At 40.0% G+C, this 19013-nt stretch overlaps 1 protein-coding gene, 1 long non-coding RNA gene and 1 pseudogene across 2 annotated transcripts; 2 read left to right on the top strand and 1 right to left on the bottom strand.

The window, feature by feature from the left end:
- LOC141428734 (uncharacterized) lies at positions 1-1634 on the top strand. The gene is made up of 5 exons (XR_012451459.1): positions 1-356; positions 540-698; positions 1023-1161; positions 1351-1487; positions 1560-1634. It is a non-coding gene; the product is annotated as an uncharacterized lncRNA (long non-coding RNA).
- Positions 1635-11104: 9470 nt separating this feature from the next.
- LOC141429280 (uncharacterized) lies at positions 11105-12737 on the bottom strand. Its single transcript, XM_074089570.1, has 2 exons — positions 11382-12737; positions 11105-11138 (listed from the first exon to the last, which is right to left on the bottom strand). The coding sequence occupies exon 1, from the start codon at positions 12573-12575 to the stop codon at positions 11406-11408; it is 1170 nt and encodes a 389-aa protein (XP_073945671.1). The 5' UTR covers positions 12576-12737; the 3' UTR covers positions 11105-11138; positions 11382-11405.
- Positions 12738-13551: 814 nt separating this feature from the next.
- LOC141428754 (DNA primase large subunit-like) lies at positions 13552-15293 on the top strand (annotated as a pseudogene).
- The last annotated feature ends 3720 nt before the right edge of the window (positions 15294-19013 follow it).

Here is a 19013-nt window from a genome sequence, read left to right as displayed (position 1 = left end):
TGTACTACTGCAGCCTTCTTTCCGTAGACGTAGTTTCGTAGATTTGTGATTTTACTGCACTGAAACTGAGTGAAATGATAAAAATGTTAAAATAAATAGCCATAAGTGAAACATATTTAAATTTTATACGTGTTTCGTGTTTTATTTTTGAATTGTGTGTTTTCAAGTAATTGCTCGAGATGTTGTCAATTAAGCGACTGCCGCTATCTTCAGCAAAAATTCAATCAAAAGTTCACATAGATTTCCGCAAAGTGATAATCGAAAAGCAGGTTACCAAAAGCTATCACAATAACTTCGTAAATCTTTGTAAGTCTGTGTCGGTCCTACGCCAACTAAGTAGCAAATCAAAACATCCAGTAAGTAAAATTTCATAACAGTTTCATAATATTTTTCTTGTGAATTACGGGGCAGATTTGTTTGTTTTAATTAATGAATGTGTGGGTGGTTAACTCGATGATATCTCTTTTTGTGGTCTAAACTAAACCTTTTATTAAAGGGTATATACAAACATAGGTACATACATAAATTCCTTGTTGTAGCATCAAAGACAGCTCCAAGCAGAGATTAAGGCAGCATGCTCTCTACTACAGAGATCAAACTTACCGGGTCTGAACTCAATATTCAACAGTTCAAGGTGTTTCACCAGAGGGCTGCATACAACTCAAAGTAATTCAAATAAAAACGAAGATAAAGACAAGGTACTGAAATTATTCCTTCCAACTGTTATTAGTAAAGTTCCAATGATATTAAAATGTTTGTTACATTTAGTAGTGCAGGTAGATGTGTGAGCCTTGCATTTTGAAGGATCGAGTATCTCTAAAAGTTCTAGTTTTTTTCAGCCAACTTAAAAGCTGTCATTTAATATGTGGGATCCCATCATAGAGCACTGCTATTGGTTATGTTTGAGTTCTTTGTTATGTTCTATTTATTTAATTTATTTTAAAAGTAAAATATCTCTAACTTACAATGTTGTACCTAATTTATTTTTTGATAGTTTATCGTAATACAAATACATATTTCAGGATAAAGACAAGAAAAAAACAAGATGAAGAAATAAATGTTCCATCACTGCTGGTAAAGGCAGCGTTCTGGATGTTCACAACCAGCATTCTTGTTATACTCAGTTCTCTTTTAGTACCTGGAGATAATACCCAAAATGAGGTATTAAGTACATTAATCAGGCAACATTTTATACAATTTGTTTGGATTTCTACTTTTTTTATATGAGTGTTACAAATGCTCTAATCATACCTAATTAGTAATCTTACATCTTTAGAAAAATATTATGGGTCATATTTTTTCAGAAATGATTGCTTAATAAATTGTTTGTATTTGTAATTATGTTTTTAGCTGGTGCGCTATGTGTCATGGAATGAGTTTGTTTATTCAATGCTTTCCAAGGGGAAGTGGATGAACTGATTGTCAGGCCAGACCTTGAAATTGTCACTATCATCTTACATGAAGGAGCAGTCATAAAAGGAAAGAAGGTACTGAATCAATTGCCCTATTAACCAACTGTGTTATGCAATTATTATTCTTAATTTTGTTCTGGTTAACAGGCTACTCACCGAGTTACCACATGAATGTTGGTGATATTCACAGATTTGAGAAAAAGCTAAGGGAAACGGAAGAAAAGCTTGGTGTTAAAGAAGGTCTGTGCTCATTCTTCATCCAAGTGGCATAATATTGTCAAATGTATATATATAAATAAATATATTATATATATAGATATTTATTAACAGTTTAATTATCTTTCCAAATTTAGATAATATTATTACAGAAATGGGGTGTGGCTGGCAAAAGCCTAACCAGTATTCTTTTCTGCAGCTATGTCCTTTTTTATTAAAAGCAATAAATTTTTTGTAATTTAAGAGCTTGCAAGCGGCAATTGAGAATTCAGCGATTTTGAGGTTTTTCAAATGCCTTATTAATGTCTAAATGCTTACGTTTTTAAGGAAAAACTAATGTAACATATAGATAAACTCTTACTCTGATGTATAGCGGTGATTTCCATTTATTTCCGTCAGTGTTTTTTTTTGCCAAACCATTTTGTTAGTGAGGTTTTACAAAAATACGCGTCAGAGCTGTCTTTCATGTGAAATATTTCCATTATAACCCACCACAAACAGTGTAACTTTAGTATTTTATAATAGGAAATATAGTCTTTTAAGACATAGGGTCATCATATGTATCAAAATATTAGTTATTATTATTCAAATACCATTCTTCAAAAGGTCTAAATCGGTCTACTTCATCATTTTTTATCTCATTTGTTGTGATGTATTTGCCAATAAAACAATTTTATTATAAATCTACAGGAAATGTTTAGTCTGTAATATTTTTTCAGCGCTTAATAATAGCTCATTTAATTTTGACAATTTTCTAAACTTGGGTCCTAAATCGATTATATAACCGCGCGCGTTAATAGTTACGACTCAGAAAGCGCCGGGCTCTCCCAAGGAACGGACGTATCGCTCTGCGCTCTCCGCAAGGTTATCAACCTTTACTGCAAACACCCGATAGTTATAGCGTGTCCGCAATTGCTTGATACTTGATAAGTAATTTTACATGTTAAAATTAAATGTTTTAAATTTTCGCAATTTTCACTCAAACTAATACGGGTAGATGCATTTTACATTTCACAAGCATTTATTTAACTTGCCATATTAGTATGTATGTTAGTATGTAGTGTGTAAGTATTAACTAAATTTGACCCACTTCCCGATTTTTGATTGAGATGAAACTTTGCGTGCATGTGTGAATAAAATGACAATGTAATATTATTATTATGACATGAAGCTGATCTGATGATGGAGCTGGAAGGTAACCACAAGAACTCTGTAATAAAACGACATAACCCCATCGAGTTTGGGCTCATTAGATTTGTCTTGACGAGTCCTAGGTGGTAACCAGGGACAAAAAGGTACAGTCAGCAAAAAAATATTGTATTAAAAAAATTAAATGTAACTTAAAGTTATTAAAGCTTTTATTTAACTTGCCCTGTTAGTATGTTTGTTAGTATGATAGTGAGTATGATATAAAAGTAAATAAAATCTTGTTGTACAGTAAAAGTCTTATATTCTTAGATATGGGCAATAAACGAAAATCATTTGGGATGAAAAAACACAGTACTGTTAACACAGTATGAGCTGCTTAGAAAAGGTTATTCATCATTATTAATTACCATTACTGTAAATCCAAGATAGAAATCTAGTTCCATAAATATATTTTTTTGTTAAATTCACTCCAAATCGGAATTAAAGTTACTGTAAAATTACTGTTTTTGGTTTTAAGATAACATTTTTTTATCAGGTACTATACTACCATTAAAAGGTTATTTATCAATACTAATTCCCATTACTGTACATTCAGGATCAATAATACATACGTTTTTGTGTTAAATTTAATCCAATTCGGATTTATGATAACATTACTTTCTTGATTTTAAGATTGCATTTATTTTCAGACGGAAAATAGAACAGGCTGAAATGTCGAATATACCTAATCATGAGATTTCTATAAGTCCCAATATGTAAAATGTATGACGCATTTTCAACTTTAAAAAAATTAGATTTTGCCACAATTTTATTCAGTAATAATACTTTTGTCTAATTTGCACAGTATTTTATTAGGTACGTACCAAGTGAAATCATATAAAATGAAGATTAATGTTTATTAAACATTCCAGGATACTACTCAGTTTTGATAGACTGTCTCCGAACATGTACGATAGCTAATGAAATTCCTGTTACTAAAATGTCATTGGACTCCGTAGTCCATTAAATTAGACGCCTTACGCATTGTTAATAATCTACTCCCAGAGAAGTCGACTCCATCTGATCTAAGGACTCCATCTTAAAACCCTCGCTTCGCTCGGGAGTTAACGCACGACACCCTCGCTGCGCTCGGGAGTTAAATCTGGAGTCCTTCGTTACGCTCAGGATTCAATACCGTACCCGTGACATAATAAAGTGCTTTATCCCCGTAGTGTACAATCTACTAATAGTATTTTATGCAATTGTTACATAAAGAGGGGTCTTGAAACCATAGTGTGGGTTAACGATACCAGCGAAGTGAATATCGTTATAGCATCACACGAGTGTTTTAAGGCCTAATTATGTAAAATTTCATACAATATTTATATACACGTACACATTATCGCCGAAATATATATATATATATATATATATATATATATATATATATATATCGGGGATTTCGGAATTGCTCGTTTAAAGATATTAGATGAAAATAATTATGAGCAATGATGATGAAATATTCATTTATTTACTAATTATTACGTGCCCTCACACAGTATACCATCATATGCGTAAGAAACATTGAAACTAAATATTTTGCGCGCACTGAAAAATTAAATTTTTATTGCCAGCTTTTTTTACTGACTGTAATTTTTATACGTTGTTGCCATCTAGGGCCAAAGTACTTGTCAAGACGAATCAAACGAGCCCAAAGTCGATGTGGTTATATAGATTTATTACAGAGTTCCTACGGCACCTTCCAGCTCCATCATCAGATCAGGCTTCATAAATCATAATAATATACTGCATTGTCATTTGATTTACACACGTATGTAAAATTTAACTTAATCTGAAAACGCATATTTAGTCAAGTTTAGCTTCCAAAATTTATCCATACCTACTAATAACTAACGTACTAACAGGGCAAGATAAGTAAAAAGCTTGTAAGTAATAAAATAAATTATTATGTTAAGGAATAAAAATATTTATATCGCAACAATTTTTTTTCTTAATTTTACTACGACGAAAAATGTACAACGATCAAGATGTGTTTAATGTTTCGGCAACGCTCGCATCGTACGCACACAGCAAACCTTTGTAGTGTGCGGGCGAAACACGGGCCGCGGGAAGGAGATCGCGCCAGTGACGAGTTGGGACAAAATGTTTGCGCGCTCTTAATGTAAAGACACTAGGATTGTTTCTATAGAATTTTAATGCTTCATATGAATCAATGACACTTTGCTCGCATTTACTGTTCCACCAAGGTGCAGGAGCTTACTTTCTAAAGTTAGAAGTTTTAGTAAATTTAGGAATGCAATTTAGTTTTAGAGAGTTAGCTGCGACAGAATTGGTCATAAGTCTTGAGTGGATTTGAGCATCTAACACTATATCTTTAAAATATTCTTTAGAAAGTTCACAGTACTTTTCCAGTCAGTTTTATTGTATAGAAACTTTTCCATTGGGGCATTAATTTGATATTTATCAACGGACATTATAATATTTGTTATAGTAGGAAAATGGTAGCTACCCATGTTGTCATCGCTTACAGACCACGCGCAAAGTGGTGCTATATTCGGACTTGTGAAACTGAATGTCTATTGCAGAGGGGTGCAATTAGGATAATTTATTGTAGTAAAGTTACCATCATTAAGGATACACAAATTTAAATCGTCGATTAAAATCGAATAATTGTTGACCGCGACCTTTTGTAGATACGCAGCCAAAGGCAAATGATGTGCGTTAAAATCTCCTGATACAAAGATTGGTTTAGGTAAATTATTTATTATGCTACGTAATCTAATCTATTCTTATATTTCTGTCTGTTGGAGCAGTATACGCATAAAATGGTAAGGTCACCACTTTCTGTAGAGATTGATATTGCTATAGATTGAATATCTTCGTAAAAAAGTAGTTTGTAGAGGCTTGTACTTAAATGATGGCTTATTAAAATAGCGACACCGCCATGACCATTATCAGCATTGCGAAAATGTAAATTGTAATTTGGAATGTTGGTGATACGGGTATCTGAAAACCAGGTTTCGTTAAGAAGACATATATCTATTTTATTTTTGTGTAAAAAATTTATTAGTAAGGGTTTTTTATTATGAAGACTTGAATATTAAACTGAGCGATACGAAGTTGTGAAGTTGTAGCTAGATCCATTAATTAAGGCAGGTTTTTGAAAAGTAAATCTTTGATAGATTTCGTCGTAACTGGAGAATCGTCTGCTTTGTTAGCAATCGCTATTAGAGTGCGCACAATAGTCATTGTCAAATCGTTATTGGTCATTAAAAGATTTTTTAAGTCAACTGTTTTTGAGGGAGAGCTTGTGGATGCCAGGTTTTTGGAATTGTTGTTTATTGTAGTGTCTTGTGGTTGTTTCGAGATAGTTTTTGATCAATGGAGGAAATTCATCCCTTTTAGAGTCTGTAACACTTGCATAAGTGATTTTGGTTTTCTTTTCTTGGATTTTTCTCATTTAATGGGGCACATTTTAGAAATAGCTAAGTGAGCTCCACCACAATTTATACAGCAGAGCTCAGTTGGTTTGTCACAATCTTTGTACGAGTGTTCACCTGAACAGCAGCTGCATCGCTGCTTCCATTGCATACTTTTGCAGAGTGGTTAAATTTGAAGCAGCGATAGCACTGCTGTAAGGGTGGGACATAGTCAAATCTCTGTAGGAAAACAGATCGTATTGCACACTATCTGGCAATGTATTTGACAGGAATGTAATACTCACTGTCTGTAGAGGTACCCTATTCTGACCGACTTTTTTAGTAAAGCGCCGTACCGCGACGATGTCGAAGCTGGAAGACAGTTTACTGTACAACTCCTTATTGGAAATGTTTTGTGGTACATACCGTATTATGCCCGTTCGTTCTATTTGCGCAGCGGGATATAAGCTTTCATGTTATATTTTTCCATGAATTTGGTATTGTTTAAAAGTTGTTCGCCGTATTATACTGCTTGAAGATCGCTGTTATTTTATTCGCATTTATTCTGCGAATGGCCACCACACCTTTCACCTCCGCAGCAAAAATATGGTTCAAGTAAATTGGACTTTTGTTACCTAGCTTTTCCTTATTGTCCTTGCTCTCAATGAAACACTTTAAATTCGACATTTACGAATTTTCGGGATACAACCTTTTATAATTAGGCTTAAGATAGGGTAAATGCAAATCATTCTCGTTGGAGCCTTCTCCATTCTCCTCGGGCACTGATGCCCTTTTCCTGGCCTTAATAACTGGAGGGCTATCGCCTCCTCCTTCGTCAACATCATGTTTTAGAAATGTTTTTGAACATTTTCATAACTTTTCAGCTGATAAAATCAAGATAGATCGCAAACAACTTAAATAAAACTCAGAGCGCGCGCTTCGTTTAAGAGTTCCCGCCAGAATCCTCTCTTCCGTTTCAATCTACATCTAAACTGTCGGGAATATAGTTTTTTCTTTTGAAAATAAATATTTTCGAGCATGACGTGGATTACAACAAAAACAAACGCAAATTTTAAAAAAGTGTTTATGAATAATATTAATTCTCAATACTTTTTAATACCGTATTTTTAAAAAATTTAAGTTCTACTTAATATTATAAAAATACATAATTAGTCAAAAAGTGCTTGTATGAACACTGTACCGTAAGCCTTATGCAAAATATTTCACTTATCAACTCGTTTATGGTGAATTGAGTGTTGCCAATGATAGAAATTTCCCGCAAAACTGTGTTTTATTTATTGAAAATGAATCGTATCCAATCCCTTCTGTTTCCAAAAGTTCTAACTTTTGTCCACGAAATTCGTGTGAGAATTCGTTATCACAATCCTGCGGAAGTACAATTTTCGGGCATAAAGACTCCAGTTTCAATAATTTCCATAGTAAATTTCATTACGAAACGAATGGATGAGTAACTTATCTTATCTTATCTTATCTTATCGTTAGGGGTCCTTGCGGATACACTTCGACCCGTAGGGATCTTTTGTGTAATTACCCCTCCTTCGCACTTACTCTATTGCCTTTATCACCTCGTCCATAAATTGGATGATTTGACGTAGCGGTAGTGCCTTAAAGTCTCCTGGTGCGGGGTATCCGTCGCCAAAGAGTCTCATTCTTGATCTGGCGAGGGCGTCACATTCACACATAATGTGTTCCATTGTTTCGTCTTCCTCGCCACATATTCTACAGACTTCATTGTCCTGTAGTCCCATCTTTACTAGTATGTGTTTAGTATTGAAGTGACCTGTGAATGCCCCGACGATATGTCGGAGTTGTTTCCTACTGAGTGTCCAGAGTTTTTTAGTCCAGCTTGTGCTGACATTTTCGATGAATCGTTTTGAATGCTTTAGACCTTCCAGTGTTTTCCACTCTTGTTGGTGTTTAAGTTTGGTGTGGTCGTTTATGGCATTCTTCATGGTTCCCTGTGAGAGTCCCACATACGGCTCGGGCCCTATGTTTTTGTTCATTGACCCTTCCCTTGCTAGCTCATCTGCTTTTTCATTTCCGATGAAGCCTTTGTGTCCTGGGATCCAAACCAGTCTCACTCTATTGCGTCTGCCAAGCTTGTTTAGTGCTTGTACTCCATTATAGATCAGTCTTGAGTCAACCTTTGGCGATGTGAGCGCCTTTAGGGCTGCTTGACTGTCACTGAGTATATAGATGGTTTTTTCCTTACCTTCCTATCTATATTCTCCTGTGCACAGGCGATAATTGCATACGTCTCTGCTTGAAAGACAGTTGCATAATTTCCCATGCTTACGCTACTGTTAAAGTCCTTGGCATGAATGCCGGCTCCTGTACCGGATTTCATTTTAGATCCATCCGTGTACCATGAATTTTCACTGCCTTCCGGCAGTGTCAGTCCTTCTGCCCATTCAGCCCTTGTGGGAACATGAACCTTGAAGTTCCTTCGGAATATGTACTTTGGTTGCATTTTGTCGCAACCCATCGCCATTATACTATCAAGGTATTCGTTTTGTTCCATTTTAGTGTGCTTTGTCCTTGGAGCGGAATCGTTCCACAGGCCGTACATTTTCATTCTGTGCAACGACTTCCGCGCTTCGGATTCTATAGCAATATGCAGTGGTGGTAAGTCCAGTAAGACTTCCATTGCTGCTGTCGGCGTTGTTTTGAACGCCCCTGTGATAGCCATGCAGGCCATTCTCTGGATTTTTGCCAGTAGATTCCTACATGTGCTTAGTTGTGCCCTAGGCCACCAGGCGAGGCACCCATACAGTATGATGGGTCTCACCATTATGGTGTAGATCCATCTCAGTACTTTTGGGTTCAGTCCCCATGTTTTTCCATATGCGGATCTACACATGCCAAAAACTCTCGTCGCTTTGGTCACTGTGTATTCCACCTGTTTTTTCCAGTTAAGTCCTTTATCAAGGATTATTCCAAGATATTTTACTTCATTGGAAAGTCTTAGTTCCCTGTCATACATTCTTAAAGTCTGTATGCTTTTTAGGTCCCTTTTTCTGGTAAATGGTATTACCACCGTTTTGCTCGGATTTATGGAGAGGTGATATTCTTTGCACCACCTCTCTACTTTGTTTAGAGCTACGTTCATGATTCCCGATACTGTGTTTGGGAATTTCCCATTGACAAGTATTACTAGGTCATCTGCATAACCCACTGTTTGTACTGGGCCTGTGTTGAGATCCTCTAGTAGCGAGTTTATCACCAAGCTCCATAGCGTGGGCGATAAAACCCCTCCTTGAGGGCATCCTTTTGTGGCTGTGGCTGATAATTCTTCTCCTAGCAAGGTTGAAGTTATCAGTCTGCTGTTGAGCATTCTTTCCATCCATCTGCAGATAGTGGGTTCAATGCCATGTCTATCCGCAGCAGTTTTGATGGCATGATACGTTGTACGATCAAATGCTCCTTCCACGTCCAGAAACGCAGCCAGGCAGAGCTCTTTATTCTCTATTGCCTGTTCCGCTTTGCTTACTACCAGGTGTATCGCTGATTCTGTCGACTTCCCCGGTTGGTAGGCGCATTGCATTTTATGCAGTGGATGCCGTTTTAGCGGTCCGTCCCTTATGTATCTGTCAACCAATTTTTCCAATGTTTTCAGGAAGAATGATGACAGGCTTATTGGCCTATATGATTTGGCATCATTATAATCTGCCTTACCAGGTTTTGGAAGGTAGATTACCTTAACTTGTCTCCACACACGCGGTACGTGTCCGAAGGCTAGGCATGCTCTGTACAATCTACTAAGATGTGGTATAAGTACATTAGCTCCTTCTTGTAGTAGAACTGGATAAACACCATCTGGTCCTGGTGTTTTATAAGGGCGAAAGGTGGACAAAGCCCACTTTAACTTATCGTGATCTACTACTTTTTTGGCAGTATCCCAATTGTGCCTTGTGGTAGTGCCCACTTGTTCAGCAGCACTGATTGAGTTACTATCGGTTCTGCTCTGATGTATAATAGAGCCTGGGAAATGTGTCTCATACATTATTTTTAGTGTCTCTATGCCTGTCTCCGTCACGTTCCCATCTTTCCCCTTTATGGTAGTTAATGGGACCGATCTGGTTGTAGCTAGAGCCTTCGTGAGCCTCATTCCTTCTGGTATTGAACCTATTTGGTCGCAGTGGTCTTTCCATGCTTTTCTTTTTGCTTTTCTCACAGCTTTATTGTATTCTGTGAGCTTTTTTGCATAGGTCTCAAAGTTTTTTGAAGCCTTTGCATCATTGAAGATCGCCCTGGTTTCTTTCCTGAGTCTCGCGATATCAGGGTTCCACCATGGGACTTTCTTTGCCCCAGTCTTTTTTTCCGGGCAGTTATTAGTCCAAGCATTATTGATGGCTCGGACTATGTTGTCCGCTTCAAACTCGATGTCTATTATAGAATTGAGCTTACCTTTAGGGTCACCTAGTTCCACTTTTAGATCTTTCTTAAAAGACAACCAGTCCGTGTTCCTAGGGTTCCTTTTAAGCACAGTTTTTATTGGTTCGTTAATTCTGTACCTAAAGCATATATACCTGTGATCCGATAAAGTTGTTTCATTGGATACATGCCATTTCGTAATGTTCCTACATATATTGTTAGTAGCCAACGTCACATCAATAACCTCACCTCTTTTTGCGTTAACAAATGTTGGGTCATTGCCTTTATTCATAATTTGTAAAGAAGAGCTCACCAGAAAATCCAGTAACTTCTCTCCTCTTTTGTTGACGTCCGAGCTCCCCCAGATGACATGGTGAGCATTAGCGTCACAGCCAATAATTAGGCCGGTGTTCGCCTTGCTGCTGTTCTCGACAAGACTCCGGAGTAGTGGTGTGATCGGGTCCGTCGCTTCATAGGGAAGGTAGGCAGATGAGAAAATAAGGGCCTTACCTTCCCCCTCCCTAGGATCTTGATGGTTGTAAGATCCCTGGAACAGAAAGCATTCAAGGGCATGGCATTGATGCCGTTTCTGACATATATGCACGTCCTCATATCGTTATTTTCGGAACAGGAGTGAAATAATATGCCTCCCGTTCCGCCTAAGCCTCTTATTTCTCCTTTATATACATAAGGTTCTTGTATCAAGGCGATATCGAATTGCTCACTTTTTAACTGTTTTGCTAAAATTGCAGTAGCAGCCTTATTGTGTTGTAAATTAATTTGTACGCACCTTAGACCATCCATGTTGGGCCTCTTAATTTTTCTTGGGCATGCTGAGGTCAGCAGCCCTTTCCTGCGGCTCCTCTTGAGATGCAGGGGATGTGGGTCCGTCCAGATATAGCTCTGACAGAGCGCGCAGATCAGCCAGGGAAATCTGAGACGAGGTCACAGAAGATCCCCCGACCCCACGCACCCCGTCAGCCCCACTGTCCGACCCCACATCCTCTACCTCCATCACCACCGCCGCCCCCACCTCAGCTTCGCCTGGGACCGCCTGGGCACCAACCGAGTGTATCTCGGCTACACCAGAACTAGCCTCGGTGTCACCGGGAGCCACTTTGGCATCACCGGGAGCTTCCTTGGCGTGCTCAGGGTTCACCTCAACACCATCGGCAGCAGCACCAGCTATCCCAGGGTTAGCTTTGGCTTTGCCGCGAGCAGTACTCTGATCGTCGCCACCCCCTCCAAGCGTCTTCTCCGCGTCATCCAGAAGCTTGAAGGAGCTGACGTCGATCCCAGAGTGTAGACAGTAGCCGGCTTCCTTAATGACTTCAGCCGACTCCCGGTCCATCAATATGATGCGCCGGGCGCTGGCTTCCGCCACTATGGTGTCAACCACTTTCCACTGCTCCGTATGCAGCCTCGGGTTGAAGCGCTGCAGCAGCCGCAGCAGCGTCCTGCTGTCCTGTACTCCAACGATCTTCGTCTTCCATGCCATTTTGACCGGCTTCGGAAGATCCCTGGCGTACACGACTTTCAGGCTCATCCCAGCAATTTCACCCTCCCCAATTGCTGAGCTGAGCCATGCAAAGGACTCTGCGTTATTGCAGCCAACATGCAGTGCCCCTCCCACGATGTTGCCGAAGGTCAACTGTGGAAGCGGGTCGGGGGCATCCAGCAGGCGTGTGATCACAGCCTCCTGTATGGCCCCGACATGCCCCATCAGGACTCGTTCGGCCGGAAAGTCCACCGGGACAATGGCAGCCCTCTCACCCGCCAAAATCTCCGCATACGACTCCGCCACCTTCGTCCTTTTGGAGTCTCTAGCAGATTGAGAAGGTCCGCCAGTTGTCGCCAGTGGCCTTTTTTGCGGTGCAGGATTTCCTGTGGGCGCTGCCGGGGTTCCACCTTCAGACGAGCTGTCTTCCAGGGGTCCCAACGCTCTCAGGATTTCCTTCGCCCTCCTCTTCCTCCTCCTGCTCATCTTCGTCCAACCCTCGTAGGAAGGCGCGCTCGTACCCGTAGGTGTTTGCGCTCCCTCCCCAGAGGCCGGATTCGGCTGAACCGGATTTGGTTGTGGTGGGGCCACCGCCTTCCTGCTACTAGGCGCAGTTACGCGTTTCCCCTTACCGGCAACGACACAGGTCGACCCTTTGCAGGGGGAACTGTGCGCCCTCTCTTCGACCCTTCGGGAAGAGGTCGGGCTGTACCTTTTGGGGGAGCAGCGCCACCGCACTTTTCGCCCTTCGTTCGATGCGCCTTGACACCAGTGCCACGCGCCTTAGTGAACCCAACGGGTCCCTTTTTAGAACTGGGTCCGGCTCCCGCGTCTCTGTCAGTGACAGGGACACGTCGCACCTTTCCACAGTCTTTTTTTGCCTCATCCCCTACGGGTCCGGCCTCCCTACTCTTCGTACAACAACTTTTGGAGTCCATGAATCCTCGGTTGTTCTTCGTCCCGCTGGCTCCCCACCCTCCACGGAGCCCTCAACTGGGGATGGTTTGACCCACCAGGGCTACCAGCAGGATATAGGGTTCCAAAGTGGGCTGCCAGATGAGTCCGCACGTTGCCTCCCCGCAGCAGCTTGTTGTGGACTGCATTGGGTTTGTGCCTCGCCGACTACCGACCTCCGCACCCCAGAACCCTCGCCCGCATCCAGTCTACTGGATACGACAGCCGATTGATCGTGACTGGCTAGGTCCCGACCGCCCGTGTGAGATGAATCCCGAGCCAAAGTGGCGTGTTGCCTTCTGAGGGCGACGACCCCCGTCAAGCTCAACCTACCAGGATCTCGTTCTCCATCCGTACGGGTCCCCGCGCACGGCACAAACACGCAGGTGGCATTCTACCACTTCATATCCTATTATTTCGGATATGAAGCCCGCGGCGACAGGCCACGTCATCGCCTGCAGCTGGTTGTACGGGATAAATGGGATGGGAGGGTAGCTGATGTTCCAGGATGCGACTGTTTGTTTTGGTTCTACCTGCTTCCTACGGCAGAATCAGGCAGTTAACGGGCGGCAACCACGGGAAGGAGTCCAACAGTCTTGCCGGGGATGTCATTGCAACTGTGAGCTCCACCCCAGACCATTCGCCAAGTTAACCGCCGGACAGGCAATTAATATAGGGGCAGACCCGATCCAGTTGGCGACCGGTCGCAAACTAACACTGGACAAACCTGACCCCGCCCTGAGTATCTTATTTTATCGCAAAAACGTAACAAGGAATAAATTGTCCGGAACTTCGCTTTTATAATATTTAAAGTATACATTGTAATCATTTACATAAGCATTCCAAATTGATTAGTAAATAATAATACTAAATTTATCTTCATAAAAATACAATTTGACATACTTTCGAAATTATTAAAAGTACAAATAAAACACATTACCCAGTATTAGTAATGACTAGTAAAAAAATACTTAAAAGATTAAGGGTCTGTCGTTGCAGTATTCCTAGCTAGCATCACTCGTTCTGTCACTGTCAGTCACGCAAATGCAAGACTGTCAAAAATAGTTGCGAAAACATCACCGCCAATTAATTCCGAAGTCAACCAATTGTTATTTAACCAACTTATAAAAACCGACCGACTGTAATTCATTCTAAAGTCGTTGCGTAAACGTGAAGCGAGCGTAATAAGAATATCGTAAGAGTATTGTGATATGAGTGAAGTAAGCCTGATTTCGAAACTAAACGCATGGATGTCAAATAAAATTGAAAGTCTGTAAAGGCTCCAAAAACCGGAGTCCTTGGAAACGTACCCCCATTATCTCCAATGTATAAAGTGCAGGTTGAAAGTATCGTTACAAAATTCGCTTGCTTTAAGAGACTAATCTTTTCGAATTTAACTAAGCCACTACCTTAATGTTTAGAATTATTCAGAGCAGTGGACCAGTACGTATCTAAATGATCTTAAAACCTAGAAATATTATTAAGACTGTGTGAAAGAACTTTTGTGGCTCCCACAGGCTGATCTACAAGCTAGACGCAAGAATATTGCTCATTTCATCCTAATTACATACTTGCAGACTGAATTACGACTGTTACATCGCCAGGGAATCTGTTTCTGTTCAAAATGAGATTCATCATCATGAGAGGTGACACAGTTGATAAATTTTCAATTGAACAATCTATCCCACCAATATTTCTGATGAAGAAAAAAATAGCATCATCACTTATTTAAGAGAACAACTCCACATCAAAACATTGAACTTTAAAGTACTACAAAGTCAAATTCTTACAAGTTGTAGACTTATCAGAGCAAGAAAAGCATATCTAAAAGTGGTTATGCTTATATTCCACACAAAGATTTTATTTCAGTTTTGTCTGCTCAATATAAAAAACACTTATGCATAGCTGGCCATTGCTGCCCAGCATCTCTCTGAAATAGAACAAGATGAGCGCCTGGTCAGCTTGTTGAAAGGCTTGCACAAACAGCCTGGCACTGACTATAGGATACCAAATCTGTTGTCCCTATTAAATCTTAGACTCTCTGTCTGTAAAATCATTCCCTCTCTGCATGAGACAGCTTCACGAGAGCTCCGTGCAGCTCACCACCTCAAGCATGGAAAAGATTACAGTATGGTCTGTTCCTCAAAGGTATTGGAGAACATGGAAGATTCTCGCAGATTTTGGCGAAAGGATGCGGCAGGGATCAACCCGAATAACTCCTCGGACCACTCCCCGTTGTACATGCGATAGAGGATGCACAGTGAAGCTACATCTCTACGCAGCGCCAGAGTCAAGTCGATCAGAAACTCGTTACAAGCCGACTATTCGAGTCGCTCTCCATTGTATGAGCCCCTGCCCACAGATGAGAGCAGTATTCCATATGTGGGTGAACCTGCGCCTTATAAAGCTGAAGGCGGTGGGCTGAAGTGAAATACTGTCTCGATCTATTGAGCACGCCGAGCTTCTTTGAGGCAAATTTAGCCTTACCCTCTAAATGGCCGCCGAACTGGACTTCACTCGAGATGTCAATACCAAGGACTGACTGAATACCAAGGACCAATACTGGCTGTGGTAGCTAGGGATGTGCTTTCGAAAAGAGGTGATACTACAAACGCAGACTTTTTGCGGTAAACACGCAAACCTGTGTCTTTGTGGGGTTAAAACGGACTAAATTAAGTCGACCCCATTCTGAAACTTCTTTTAGGGAAGTCTAAATTAAATGAGGGTTAGGACCCTCCGCGTCAATCATTGCCATTGATTCCGGTCGACAATTACACATGACACGTTAACCGCACCCAAATAACATAAACTAGTCTACTTGACGCCTGGACTACGCCAAACATTTCTATCTTCATTTTAAAAATACACAACTTTTCAATCAGACCAAGAGCAAGCAAGGCACGGGCGTCGTAAAAACAGCATTTACCGCCCGGCCCCGGTAAACGGGCATCCCGGGAAATCTCCCGGTCCCGGGACTCGGACGCACTACCGCAAATTAACTAATGGCTGTCTGGTAATTACATTACACGATTGACAGGTGTTGTGCTCCTAATTTTATTAGTTAGCGAGTTATCAAGTTGCCAGTTGAAAAAATGCTTGCGTGAGTTTCCATCGCTCTTTGATTGTTTTTGCAACGTGTAATCTTAAGTACTTATTTGTTTATCTTATTGAAATAGAAATATAAATATTTATTCGCTCCTTGCAAAGTAGATAGAACATAATAAAAATACATAAAAAAAAATATTTAAACACCACGAAATTCGAAAACCGAAGTTCGTATCGTACCGTCCCTCTTAGTCTCGTATTAATTAATAATTAGCGTCAGCGGGACCGCAACATATGAAGCACTAATCTCGCTCCTCGCAACTTAAAAATAAAAAACCGGCCAAGAGCGTGTCGGACACGCCCGAAATAGGGTTCCGTAGCCATTACGAAAAAATTAAGTAATATTTTTCTAAGGATTTCGTATTTAGTACGGAATATTCAAAGTTTAGGTATATTCTATACTTTGGCTGCTATTTACTCTTAAAGTACTAATAATTCTCAAGCAAACTTAGCCGTTATAGTTTTCCATGCAAGTTTTATATAGGTACTTACTTACTTCTGAATTTTTTCAAATTTTTCCACCCACCGGTTTAGATTTCAGAAGGGGGGACGCTCGATTTTAATGAAAATTTGTACTTAAAAGTTGAATATTTTGCAAAAAAATCACTGAATCGAAAAATCGTTTTAGCAACCCCCTAATGATTTTAAAATACCTATCCAACGATACCCCACACTACAAGGTTGGATGAGAAAAAAAAAACGCCCCCACTTTACGTCTATGGGAGGTACACTAAAAAAATATTTTTTTGAAATTTTTATTCTGCCATTTTGTCGGCATAGTTTACATGCATATTAGTGCAAAATTACAGCTTTCTAGCATTGATAGTCCTTGAGCAAAGCCGCGGACGGACAGACAGACAGACAGACATGGCGAAACTATAAGGGTTCCGTTTTTGCCATTTTGGCTCCGGAACCCTAAAAATATATAATAGCATAACATAAAAACAAGTATTATGTATTTGCGAAATCGCCAAGCGGTCCCAGCTCAGCATAGTGTTGGCCATGTAGGGCCAACGCTGGTCTTCCGCTGTGACCGCTTGGCGACTTCACGGAAGTATTGTACAATAATAATAATAATATATAAGCCGTGGTGGCTAGGACCTATCGCCTCTCAAGCAGTCTGGGTCGAACCCGGCTCGCACCTCTTTCGGAATTCATGTGCGGAATTACATTTGAATTTACACGAGCTTTGCGGAAAACATCGTGAGGAAACCTGCACAACCTGCGAAGCGATTCAATGGTGCGTGCGAAGTTCCCAATCGCACTGGGCCCGCGTACTGGCCCAAGCCCTCTTGTTTTAGAGGAGGCCTGTAGCAGTGGGACGTATATAGGCTGGGATGATGATGATGAATAATAATATTTACAAGCGCACGCACACATAGGGCCGCGCGCACAACTGAGTTGAACTATCTGTACAGTTGTTGTTTGCATCGGACGGAACATGAACATGATGTAAGGGTAGGTACACAATAAAAATTAATAATTAAAATATAAACTTACATCACAATTTATTGTATAAAAATAAAGGAAGAAAATACCATTGACAACCATTGAGATTGTACAAAAGCGAACTTATTATTGTGACAAGATCGTCCAGATTGAAAGCGAAAAGCGCGCGAGATATTTTCCATTACAGTCTAGTCTACTCGTGATCTCTATCGTTGAAAATTTTCTTTCATTTCTAGGTCAAAGTACCCAAGTGCAAAATTTCGTCCAACCGTTTACGCGTGATGGGGCCGCGAATAAACAACCCAGCAAATTTGCGTATTTCGACATTACCAAAAAGAAGGAGTCGATTAGTCTAAAGCTATTACGCAAAACATCATGCAATTTATTCAGCTTTAGTGTGTACGTCAAGCACCCGCCAAATAACCGTTAAATCGAAATCCTGTACATCCGCCCTCCGCATGTACGGTTCGTAAAGTATTCAAACATTAATTATTATCTGAGAGTGCTTTAAATAGATACCAACAAACTGGTTACTGCAATTCCAAACAACAATGAACACGAAATAAAGCAAAACACCATCGGATAATCCCTAGCGGTGAAACAACATTATACACTAATGAAGATCGCTCTAGATAAAATAAACAAAACAAAAGCGAAATTCATTTAATTATCGAAGTTTCGTTATTCAATCCGGGTAAAGGAGTTGGGTATCGATTGGACCTTTGCTGTTCGATTTTTAAATTAGGACTCTTTGAAATGGGAACGCTCGTTATCTTGTTTGCGGCCAGTGTGTCTTTGTTTAGATGTTTTTTAACTGGCAATAAAAAAACGAGTTTGAATTTAAAAGTTTTGTCCATTTTGTTAGCAGGATCAGCATGTTGGCTGTTTATTACAATAACAGTGCAACGTATAATAATAATAATTACGCTGTTATCTCTATATTAACGTATAAAAAAATCATATCCTCAATCCTCATAGAATCACGTGGCCACCTGGGAATATATTTATTTCATTTTTCCGTCAAATTTATTACATAACTACCGTATTTATGCCCCAGTCGCTACTCGACTGTTCATTTATTAAAATATGAACCAACTGAGTTGCGTAAATATTGTAGATGATAAAATATTAATATTTGACTAATTGAGTTGAGTGCTCTTTGATAAAATTATACTTTCGTATTCATTTTATTGAAAATTTTAACGTTTGGACATTTTGCGAAACAGTGATAATAATTATACATTGGTATTTAAATAGTAACTTTTTGAATAGAACTGTCATAGAACGACTCATAAAGTGAGCTAGATTACTGGAAATCTCTTTCCGCGATAGAATCTGAAATACGAAAATGTCGTCGTCATAGCCCGAAGAATAATGGTTGGATAAAGTCACAATGAGCTCGTCACCTTGCTCGAA

This window comes from Choristoneura fumiferana, chromosome 6, assembly GCF_025370935.1.
Source record: "Choristoneura fumiferana chromosome 6, NRCan_CFum_1, whole genome shotgun sequence".
Taxonomy (NCBI): Eukaryota; Metazoa; Arthropoda; class Insecta; order Lepidoptera; family Tortricidae; genus Choristoneura; species Choristoneura fumiferana.
The sequence above is the reverse complement of the archived record's forward strand: the minus strand, read 5'-3'. Positions and strand labels throughout refer to the sequence as shown.

Excerpts from the sequence above, each read along its gene's own strand:
- LOC141429280 (XM_074089570.1), bottom strand. The coding sequence starts at position 12,575 with ATGAGCAGGAGGAGGAAGAGGAGGGCGAAGGAAATCCTGAGAGCGTTG.